Genomic DNA, 12,558 nt, shown 5'->3' on the forward strand with positions numbered 1-12,558 from the left:
TGTTCAGTTGTTTTGTTTTTCTTTACAAAATGTTTGACTTTGTTCTTGTAGGCAGTTAATTGTAGATTAGTTAGAGCCTTACAAGCCTTGGTTTCAAACTTTATTGGCGCCAGCCTTGAGTAGACTTTATTCTAGGACGGGTCCTCCTACTAAGATGTGACCCTTCTCATGTCATGACTAAATGTTCTCAATGTTTAAAGAGGCCTCTCCTCTCTCCAGGATTGACTCTTGAATGACTTCCAGTCATTTGTAAACTCTGAGAAATGTTCATCTTAACAGCTCCCCAGTTATTCTTGGCCTAGCATTGTGGAGTTCACCCTGTACATGCATGGTGTAGGATTCTATTCACAAGCTCTTTCTCTGAGAGCTTCCTTTTCTCCAGTATTTTATCCTATAAATTCTAGCTGCCCTAGCCTCACTCTGCTGGAGTTTTCCCTTCCTGAGCTGTGGTCTCCGATGTGCCTTCAGTCAAAAAACTTCTTTCCCTTCTCTCAGGGATCACAGTCTTGCAATGTTTGTTGTCTACTCTCTGAAGACAGTTGATATCTACCCACATATCTCTATCTATTCTAATCATTTCTGAAAACACTTAAAATTTTGTTCAGAGGTGACATGCAGCATGTCTACAAAGCAAGACAAATAGCTAAGTCCAAAGCCAATGTGGCAGAGAAATATATTCACTCCATAGTAAAACATAACAAGAATGGAGAGAGAATGAATAATGTGATCAAGACAGTTTACCACAAAGGGGTTATAACAAAGTCCTGGCAATCTGCTATTTCAGTGTTCCAAATAGCAAGATGTTAATGATAATGGCCATGATAATTATGACAATGGTAAGTGTTCGATAAATATTAGCTAGGTGTCTGGGCACTATTCTACTTACATGTACTAATTCTCTTAAGACTCATAATAACCCCATGAAATAGATACTATTATTGTAGTCATTTGATAAGAAAATTGAAATTTATAGAAGGCAAATTTCTTGTCCAACGGAGGTTGTAACACTGAGATGTGAAACTAGGTGGTCTGGCCAAACTGTGATTAAACATAGTGTACTGTATTCTATCTTAGCATCTTAAGGGTTCTGAGAAGTTCAGCAGTGAAGAAAAGTGTTTACCTTTATTAAGCTTAGTTTTTCTATTTTATTTTGGAGCTTGGAACACTCTTTAGTATTGGGGGCATATCTATTATCAATTGATTGGCCAGTATTGCTTGGAATGCTTGTACTATAAGATCTTTGTGGTAAAAATATCCCATTTGATTTTAGAGTTAAGAGTTTACTAACTTTGGTATCAGATGCCATCTTCTATCAACTCTTGCTATTTCTTAGCTGTGTTCTTAAGCTCCTAAGCATTGGTTTCTTCATAAAATAGAAATGGCAGTTTGTACCTCATACTTGTGAGGACAGTCGCATGAGATGATGCCAAGAAAGCATTTAGCGTAGTACTTGGTAAATAATAGCCAAATAAATGTTGGCTTTTTTTTTTTTTTTTTTTTACTGTTGTCCTTACTGTTGTTATTTGCTATTCTCATCCAGTTCAGATAACTACTTCAATAAATGTCCATTGAATTAATGTATTCATTTTCAGTTACGTTATTAATGTTTTGACCTTATCTACAGTTTTATTTTTTTAATTTTTAAAAAATATTTATTTATTCATATAAGACACAGAGAGAAAGAGAGAGAGAGAGAGAGAGAGAGAGAGAGAGGCAGAGACACAGGCAGAGGGAGAAGCAGGCTCCATACAGGGAGCCTGATATGGGACTCTATCCCGGGACCCCAGGATCACGCCCTGGGCCAAAGACAGGCACTAAACCCCTGAGCATCTCTTACCTACAGTTTTAAATTTGTGTGAAGTTCAGAGAAAATATATAGCATGTGAATATGTTGGATAACATCCTATCTCTTGGGAAACTTTTACTTTAATGTCTACAGTTGCTACATGATTAGAAGATAGATTGAAATGTTGTCTCTTTTTTAATTTTAGACAACTATTACTACATTTCTCCGTTAGTTGGTGTCTTTTTCTTGGCTCTAACTCCTATCTGGATTATAATAGCTGCTAAACATCCAGCCACAAGAACAGTTCTCCACTCCGGCTGGGAGCCTGTCATAACAGCTATGGTTATAAGTAGGTTAGTATTAAAATGTGTGTGCATGTGTTCTTTATGCCTTTATGCGTGTATATATTAAAACAGCAAAAACAAACAAACAAAAAATAAAACAGCAGCCTGTTTTTATTTCTTGGGTTAATTATTTTATATAGCGAAGTTGTAAGAATCCTCATCACAGTGGAATTTTTAACAACAAAAAAGAGACCACCTTAGAGGTCTAGCAACCAGGTATTGATCAAATAAATTGTAGTGTAGTCACAAAATAGAATATTAGCCACTAAAAACAACATTGCAACATTTTTATTGATGTGGAAAGATGTTCACAGTACATTTGGTGAAAGGAGCAAGCAGCTAGAAAAGAGTATGAATTTCCTGTTAAACATGGTGTATTGACACACATTTATCTTATTCCTTCCCGAAACTACTAAAATGACAGTAATAGAACAGAAAAGCCATAAAACCACAAAGACAGAAGGGGAGCAGAGAGGACAGCAGGTGTGAGATTAAACAAAATTAATAAAGTAGAAATCAGATGGATGATTTTTAACTGAACTAGCAGAATGGAAAAAGCTAAAATCTAACCTCCTGCAGGCCAAGGGACACCCATCAGAAGCAAACCAATCTGAGATCTGAGCCTCAGAAACCCAGAAAGGTGGAGTAATTAGATGCGCACTAAATATTTCTCAGAGCTACAATGAAGAAGAGTGGTTGAAAGTTTATGTAAGAATCAATTAGATCCCAAAAGCCCTTCTTCAGCTTAACCACCCGAGTGACTGCTCCCTCCCACCTTGGCAGAAGACAAGATTTAACTCTGGAGAGACCAAATCAGAGAGGCCATGGATTTAGAACACCTGCACATCTTTAAAAAAAAAAAGAAAAGAAACACCTGCACATATGAGGGTGTGGATTACACACTGTCTGAAAAATAAGATTAAGTGAAAATTAAACAAAAAAAAGATTAAGTGAAAATTTAGATGCTAAACTGAAAACCCTACCCCACTTCCTTTTCTTTGCTCATGGAATGCTGGCAGTCAAGCCTCTACCCCCAGGCAAAAAATCAGAATAATTCCTTTCTGGGGAAACTTATCAGCACAAAAGAAAAAATTGTGGTTACTGACCCTTGTGGGTCCTTTCATGAAAGAGCTGCGTGGCCACCTGACCATTCTTTAGGAGGCCCACCTGCTGACGAGCTCTGCCTGTGTATACACAGTGTGCTGTGCTGAACCCCTTACAGAGGAGCGGACAGTAAAAATGTCTAGCAGTCGCTAGACATTTGATTAAGGCTTCTAACATGAAAGACAAAAGCAGAAAAATGGTACTCAAAGAAAGTGTAGGCATAGTTCAAAGACCTCAAAAAACTCTCATCAGTGTCCTCAGTGCAATAAGAGAATCTATGGCATCCATAAGGCATGAACAGATTGCTCTAATAAGGAACAGATTGCTCCTAATTACTAATAAGTACCCCCCAAATTAGGAAAAATATGGGACAAAGCACCAAGTAAAAGTGAGGAAATCTAATTGAAAAGCAGCAAGAGCTCTTAGGAATTAGGAATCTATAGAGGCACCTGGGTGGCTGAGTCAGTTAAGCAACCGACTCTTGATTTCAGCTCAGGTCATGATCTTGGGGTCCTGGGATCCAGCCCCATGTCAGACTCTGCATTCAGCCCTGGAGTCTACTTGTCCCTCTCCCTAAAAAGTTGGAAGATAGAACTGAGGAACTGTTCTGGAAAATAGAACAGATAGCAAAGAGGTTGGCAACTGGAGGCAAAGAACAAGGAGAAGAAATTACCAAAGAAATAATGTAAGAAAATTCCCTGGAACCAAAGACCGTGGGCTTCCAGCCTGAAAGGGCCCACTAATACTCAGTACAGTGAATACCAGGAGAGACCCAAATCAGAAGACCTTCCTCTAAATCCCAAAATCTTCTGGAGAGAAAAGATGAGTTACATAGAAAGCATTGGGAATCTGGATGATGTCCAATAGCAACACCTAAAGTTATTCCTTCAAAATTCTGAGGGAAATTATTTTGAACATAAAGTGTGGTCGTGATATCAACCAAATGTAAGGATGGAATCAAGAAATTTTCAGAAATGCAGGATCTCAGAAAATTTGCTTCCCATTTGCCCTTTCATATAAAAGCTGGTAGAGAAGATATGGCCTATCAAAATGAGGACATAAATCAAGAAAGAAGGTGACAAAGGAATGAGGAAACCCACTCCATGAGGACATGTATGGTTCATTTTTCTGTGATGTAGATTGCTTTTTGCAAGATTCAGGCAGTAGGGTCCTATGAAATGCTGGGACTTGGTCATGGTGCACAGCCCAAGACCTGGCATGGGGAGACTGAAGGGAAGATGCAGGGAAGAACAGCTGTGCAGCAGGCCTCCAGGCCACCATCCAGGTTGGCAGGAGGACAGTGGGCTTAAGGAGGAATGTTTCTAAGAAACAAAAATGGAATTGATGAGTTACCTGATGAGTTTGACTCTATTCAGAGGCATTTCGTGAACTTTGTTAGAAAGTTGAGACTGAATTACTAATAAGTACCCCCCAAATTAGGAAAAATATGGGACAAAGCAACAAGTAAAAGTGAGTTAATCTAATAATGCACTTGGTGGCTCAGTTGTGAATAATTCCTAAAGTAAAGCCTAAATATTTTTCACCCAAAATTATATAACCAAGTCGGCAAGTTAAGGGGAGAAAGGGAATTATGAAGGATCCGAAGTGCAAGTGAGATTAAATCCTCATCTGTCACAGTGGAGGTCATTAGGTAAATGTCTAAAATTAAAATCAAGAAGTCACAGTATAAACACATTATTTAGAAATATAGAATTAAACGCCAGAAGCAACAGCTAGAGAAGTTGAAAAAAATTGCTAGTGGAGAACAGGTTCTAGGAATGGGGGCTGGGCATGATTTAATAAGCTCTGTTGTACTTTCACTTTTAAAATAATGTACATATGTTTATTTGGTAAAGATAAAATGTAATAAAAGTGAAGAGAGAACTATCTTTACCGTGTGAGTTGTGTGTGTGTGTGTGTGTGAGTTATTATTTTTAAAGATGTTTAAAAATGTCTGGGAGGCTATATACCAGCATGCTAACAATATAGCTCTGAATGATGGTACAGTGGATTTTTGTTTTCTTCTTTTGTCTTTTCTCATTTTTCTATGATATTTTGTTACCTGGGTCATAAAAACATAATAAGATGTGTTTGAGCAAGTATTCGTGTTGTATTCACATCATGAACCTATGCATTTTGGCACAGAAATTTATTCTCTGACACATAAAAGTAGTTTTTCTATGAAATATATATATATATATAATTTTTTAAATTAGAGCTTAAATTATTAAAATACTGCAAAGGAACTTTACAGTGTAACTTTTATTTTATTTATTTTTTTTTACAGTGTAACTTTTATTTATTTTTATTTATTTATTTATTTTTTTACAGTGTAACTTTTAATGAGACATCCTAGTAATTTAGGCATATTAGGCCACAATTTATTTATTTTGCTAAAAATTAAAATAATATTTAATAAGTTCCTGATGTTAACTATCAGATATCGGTAGAACATTTGATCTGATATTTTTACAGTCAACCCCACTATCTGATAACATGGGGTTTATTTTTCTGTAATGTAGATTACATTTTCCCGGAAGATTTAGACAACAGGATCCCATGGGGTATAGGGACTGGCAGTGTTTTATGGGACTTAGACCAAGAAACTGAAGTTAACCAATTGGTAATGGTCTTAGAAACTTGAAAAATCTCCAAGCTCCATAGAGACAGAGTATATGGCTTGCTGCTATGCAACTGTATGTTATTTATTTTTCCAGACTTCTGTCCTCAAAATCAGGTCTTTCTATGGCTACAGCTCATTAATTTCCCAGGGATAAGATGCTACACCTATCTAGTTTTAACACAATAAAAATGATCTAATACTTTGTTGATTTCAAATATGAAGAAATAACCTTTTAAAAACTATTTTTTTAGGGGGATCTGGCAGGCTCAGTTGGTAGAGTATGACTCTTGATCTTGGGGTCAGAGTTGTGAGTTCAAGCCCCACATTGAGTGTAGAGCTTTAAAAAACCAAACTGTTTTTTAAATTATAGGAACAATAAATGCACATGGTTTTTAAAAACTAGTAAATAGAAAAGGATATAAAATAACCCACAATCTTTTGTTAGTCCCTCCACCCAGAGATAGACATTGTTAATAATTTCATATATATCCTTCCAGACATTTTAATGCACTTAAAACATATTCTTTTCCTTTTTATAAAGAACATATCTTGGAGATCAGAAGGAGAGCTCTGACATGTAGGGCTATAGCCTTATTCCATGTTTTATTTCCAACATTTCCTGATAACATTGACTTTTACTTTGAATGTTTTTCCTTTGTATTCTTTTTTTTAAAATGTCTAAAATTTTATTTTTAAAAGTAGAGATCTTTGTATGTAAAGGACAGCTTCAAATTAGTAGATTTCTTTACTCTTCCCTAAATTACATGATTTTCTATCTTTCAGCATTGGGGGCCTTATCCTGGACACAACTGTATCTGACCCAAACTTGGTTGGGATTGTTGTTTATACACCAGTTATTAATGGTAAGAATTAGATATACCATTTCATAATTGTATCAAATCATTATATACTCTCAGTTGCTACCAGGAATTTTAGGGTTCAGATTTTAAGAGGTGTATCTTCCCCTCCCATTCTCCCTTCACCCCCAGCTTGTTCATGGTAGAAATGACATTCTCTGTTCTTAGTATGCACAACGTATTTTTGGAAAGAACTGTTTCTCTTACTACTTGATATTTGAGAGTGAAACATACTTGATTTTTAAGATTAGTGTGACAAAATAATGATATTTCGATTCTGGATTATCATTTACTTTGCGTTTATCTGCTATCTCATGTTTTGCTACTGTTCCTGTCCATTTATGTGGATCAATTAGAGTTAGCTAGGTTTAAACATTGTTTAAGTCAATTCAGTTCATTAAAATCTGTCACTCCTCTGTGAATCCCTTTAAGATCTGCCTTATATTTTTTTCTTACCTATAAAATGAGAATTATAATACTTAGGTTCACACGGGCTTTTGTATGAATTCCATTTAATAAGATAATTTTAATCTACTCATACTGGCTTTTGGGCTGGCTGTCATTAAATTGGATTTTAGTATAGCCTACACCAATATAATTTAAAAAGTAATTCTACCTGAGGGAAACCATGTCACAGGGTATGCTACAAATGTAATATAAATTGTTTTTGTATATTTATATGTAATAATATATGTTGTATGAAGGCAAGTTCTCCAAAATCCAACTTCATACCTAAAATTTCAACTCTGGGGCAGCCTGGGTGGCTCAGTGGTTTAATGCCACCTTTGGCTCAGGGCATGATCCTGGAGACCCAGGATCAAGTCCCACATCGGGCTCCTGCATGGAGCCTGCTTCTCCCTCTGCTTGTGTCTCTGCCTCTCTGTCTCTCTGTTTCTCATGAATAAATAAATAAAATCTTAAAAAAAAAATGATCACTCTTTAAAAAAAATAAAATAAAATAAAATAAAATAAAATAAAATTTCAACTCCTCCTGCCTGTCAAATCAAGTTTGAATTCTTCTGCTTCCCTTTCAATGGCCCTCTACATGTGTACATACATAATACATACATACATGTATACATACATGTGTACAACTTTTTCCTTTGTCTTTCTAACCAGATTCTTATTTCGTGGCCCTACAAAGATCTAATTTTCATTGCCTGGAATTACTGCTTTACTTCGACCTGTTCAAATCCTCTTCAGTGATAATTAGTTGATGAAGTCACTAGCATAAATATTATCCACTAATACCATGAGAGTTGTAATGTCCAACATTTCAGTGAAAAATTTGTATTATAACAACCCTGTTATTAGTAAGGTTTTAATCAGTGTTTCTGTTACTTCATCTTACATAAGAAACAATTCTGGAGCTTCCCCGAAGTGCTCCTCTTTGAAGCCATGATATTACCTGGTAGTAAAAACTTTTTTGTATCTCAGTAAGTGAATCTCTTTAGTTGGGTATCACAGTGAGCTCACTGTATGTTAAATTCCACTCATTAAAAACATTGATAGAGAAGATCCATTCCATGGTCCTCAAAAAAGGTGGAGCTTTTGAGAATTGAATTTCATTTTTAGATATGCTAGAGGATGTACTATTTAAAGGACCCATCACCATCATCATTTGCTAACTAGTTGGTACCTACTATGTGCCCGATAATGCAGGTATTTTATGCATATCATTTCATCCTCACAATAAGAAAGTAATGTGCCCATCATCTCACACCCAGTAAGTGGTAACTCAGCATTTAAACCCAGATCTTGGGGCAGCCCGGGTGGCTCAGCGGTTTGGCGCCACCTTCAGCCTGGGGTGTAATCCTGGAGACCAGGATTGGGGTCAAGTCCCATGTTGGGCTCCATGCATGGGGCCTGCTTCTTCTGCCTCTCTCTCTCTGTGTGTCTCTCTCTCTCTCTGTCTCTCTCTCAAGAATAAATAAAATCTTTTAAAAAATAATAATAATAAAAAATAAACCCAGATCTGCTTGATTCCGAAGCCTGTGCTTTTTCACCCCTCAAAATTACTAATTTATCTGTTTTATTAGTTACAAAAATACACACTTTGTTTAAAGTAAGGGCATATCAGTGTTGATATTGTGACTAAGATATCTTTTAATGCTTATTAACATCTCTCAGAACTAGTAGCATTTTCAAAAATAGATTTCACAAAATACTAGTTCAGTGAGGTATTAATAGTATAATTTGATAAGTGAGTTTTGTGGTCTATTAAGTTTGGGAAGTATAGGTCAAATAGATTTCTTTACTCCAGGATTTCTTAAAGCCTTAATCATGCTAATATGAACCTCTCCTGAGACTTCTGCTAGCAAGGGGTTAAGATTTCTAGAACTAACCTTCGGACCCCAGACCATACTTTGGGAACTACTGATCTAGGGCTTATCATATATCTTTACCACAGTATACTTTCAAATAATAATCTAGCCCATTTATATAAAGGGTAAGCACCTTATATCAGTATACCTAGATTTTCACTTCTTTTTCTTATGTATTCTTTTTGTCATACATTTTGCTTTGTTATAAATCCTATATACATTGTTATTATTTTTGCTTTCAATGGCCAGTTATCTTTTAAGGAGATTAAAAATGAGAAAATGGTATCTTCTCTATTTTCTAATATATTTTACATTTCTAACACCCTTCTTTCCTGTGTGTAGTTCCAGATTTCCATCTGGTTTTATGTTCCTTTTGCCAAGAGAAATTCATGTTTCTTGTAGGACAGGTTTGTAAGGTATTTGAGAGGATAATCTAGGTTGAAAGTTGACTTTCTTGAGTTTTTTTTTTTCAGTCCTTCATACCAATTTCTTTAGTGACCTAAGAAGAAAAATATCAAGCCTTGTCTGTTTGAAAAAAAATCAAGCTTATTTTTCCTCTCATTAAGGTGATAAGCATTAAACATCTTGCTACCTATCTTTATATCTTGACTATGATAGTAATTTAAAAAAATTATTTAGTCTGGTCAGCTTTCAGTTGGATGAGTCAGATTTGAAAAATAATGCATGAGTCTTTCATAACAATGACTTTATGCCTTTGGAATATGTACCTTAACATTAAATAAATCAACATCTCAGAAGAATTCTTTTTTGTTTGTTTGTTTTATTGGCTCAGGATATAACACAAAGAGCCTTGCCTTTGGTTGAATTTTTACAGTTGTTTAAAATAGGAGGATAATTGGTTTGTTTTTCCTTATGTTTCAGGTATTGGTGGTAATTTGGTAGCCATTCAGGCTAGCAGGATTTCTACCTACCTCCATTTACATAGCATTCCAGGAGAATTGCCTGATGAACCCAAAGGTTGTTACTATCCATTTAGAACTTTTTTTGGACCAGGTATGTGCTTGTGGATTTTTACATATTTTTTATCAGGAATAATTCTTCACTGATAATAGAGATGGGCGACATTTGCTGAATACATAGTGAATTACATAGTGAATTACATAGTGAATTACATAGTGAATACATAGTGAATTTGATAGTTTTGCATGACTTTTTAATTTCTGAGACCCAAATAGATTTTAAATAGAGTAGATTGTGTTCATTAAATCTCAGTGAACAAAAAGTCATTTGTATCAATTCTGCAGTTGCTGAGGAATTTTGTATACTTTTTCTGTTTCATCCTATTTTCTGGGATGTCTTGTTCATGAGTCAAGAAAGAGGAACCTTTTACCCACAGGAAAACATTGCTAGGTGATTTAGAGAGACAGATATACTGTCTTTCCTATATTAATCCTTTAAGCTTTTTTTTTAAGATTTTATTTATTCATTCATGAGAGACAGAGGGAGAGAGAGAGAGGCAGAGACACAGGCATTGGGGAAGCCCAACGTGGGAACTCGATCCCCAGTCTCCAGGATCACACCCTGGGCCAAAGGTGGTGCTAAACCGCTGAGCCACCCGGGCTGCCCCCTTTTGGCCTTTCTAAATGTAGACATTGGATCCCAAACAAATGGAAGGAGAGGGAAAAACCTCTATAATAAGGAACAGCATCCTGTGTCACCCAGGAAGTGACTACCAAAAAACTATGACCACAGTATTAAACCTCACAATTCTTATCACTTCTTTTCTGAGGAAAATAAAGGTTATTATTGACTTTTTTAAAACTGAAATTCGATTAATATATAGTGTATTTTTAGCTTCAGAGGTAGAGTTCAGTGATTCATCATCAGTTGCATATAGCACCCAGTCACATCATGTGCCCTCCTAATGCCCATCACCCAGTTACCTTGATCCCCCACCCACCTCCCCTCCAGCCATCCTCAATTTGTTTTTCCTATGATCAGCAGTCTCTTATGGTTTGTCTCCCTCTCTGATTCCTTCCCATTCTGTTTTCCTCTCCCTTCCCCTATGCTCTTCTGTTTTGTTTCATAATTCCACATGAGTAAGATCATGTAATAATTGACTTTCTCTGACTGACTTATTTTGCTCAGCATAATACTGTCTAGTTCCATCCATGTCATTTCAACGACAAGATTCATTTTTTTGATGGCTGAGTAATATTCCATGGTATGTATGTGTGTGTATACATATATATGTATATATACACATATGTATATATGTATACACACACATGTGTATATAGATACACTCACACACACACATACATATATACCGCATCTTTATCCATTCACTGCCAATGGACATCTGGGCTCTTACCATTGTTTGGCTGTTGTGGACACAGCTGCTATAAACATTGGGGTGCAGATGCCTCTTCGGATCACTACATTTGTTATTATTGACTTTTGAGTAAGAATCAGAAATGCCCAGTGAAATATCAGTGAAAGAACTCTGAAGGAAAAGTAAAATTAAAACATTCCTATGCTTTAAGAATTTTGTTTTCTTTTGTTCTCCCTCTGTTATCACTGTAGATATTAAAGTCTGGCCAGTGTTCTTCATAGCAAGTTTTTGTCAACTTCCTGCCATTTAATTAGCATATAACATATAGTGAGAATTTTAAAGAATTAAGTAAACTGTGAATGGTTGAAATGTATTGTTAGCAACAGAATTTTATGAAATGCTATACAGTATAGTAAGTAGAAAGTAATCCTTAAATTTTAACAACTGTGACTTATTAGTACCCAAGCTAGGATTTTGTTTTGACTTTTATGTTTTCTACTACAGGAGTGAATAATAAGTCTGCTCAAGTTCTACTGCTTTTAGTGATTCCCGGACATTTAATTTTCCTCTACACTATTCATTTGATGAAAAGTGGTCACACTTCTTTAACTGTGATCTTCATAGTGGTATACTTATTTGCTGCTGTACTACAGGTAAGAGTTAAAACCTCTGGTAATCTTTTTTTTATCCTCAGACTGCTGTAACAAGCATAAATATGTAAATCTAAGAGCACATAAACTATTTTAACATTTCAAAAAGCAACTGAGGGGCACCTGGGTGGCTCAGTTGGTTAAGCATCTGCCTTGGGCTCAGGTCATGATTCCAGGGTCCTGGGATCGAGCCCATGTCAGACTCCCTACTCAGTGGGGAGTCTGCTTCTCCTTTTCCCTCTGCCCCTCTACCTGCTCCTTCTCTTTCTCCCTCTCTCTCAAATTAATTAATTAATTAAATCTTTAAAAAAAAATAAAGCAACTGAATGACTTTGTATAGATTTCATCTTCCTAAAACCAAGAAATTCATTTTTAATACAATCTAATAAATAAAACCTTCAGATTTCTTGTTTCCAGAATTCCATGTCTCCCTTTCCCTCCCTCCCTCCCTCTTTCTTTCTTTCTTTTTTTTTTTTTTATTTTTTTTATTTTTATTTTTTTTTAAATTTTTTTTTTTTTTTTTTTTTATTTATGATAGTCATCACAGAGAGTCATCACAGAGAGAGAGAGAGAG

General features: G+C 35.7%; 1 protein-coding gene across 6 annotated transcripts in view; it reads left to right on the plus strand.

Moving 5' to 3' along the window:
• SLC41A2 (solute carrier family 41 member 2) overlaps positions 1–12,558 on the plus strand; it is a 120,351-nt gene that overhangs the window by 73,667 nt on the left and 34,126 nt on the right. For all 6 annotated transcript variants that reach the window (XM_041755143.1, XM_041755142.1, XM_041755140.1 and 3 more), the window contains 4 exons: positions 1,992–2,139; positions 6,641–6,720; positions 9,921–10,052; positions 11,839–11,987. In XM_041755143.1, coding sequence (XP_041611077.1) covers positions 1,992–2,139; positions 6,641–6,720; positions 9,921–10,052; positions 11,839–11,987 — 509 coding nt within the window. The remainder of the gene's footprint in view (positions 1–1,991; positions 2,140–6,640; positions 6,721–9,920; positions 10,053–11,838; positions 11,988–12,558) is intronic.

The sequence above is a fragment of the Vulpes lagopus genome, chromosome 5, assembly GCF_018345385.1.
Source record: "Vulpes lagopus strain Blue_001 chromosome 5, ASM1834538v1, whole genome shotgun sequence".
In the NCBI taxonomy this organism is placed as follows: domain Eukaryota; kingdom Metazoa; phylum Chordata; class Mammalia; order Carnivora; family Canidae; genus Vulpes; species Vulpes lagopus.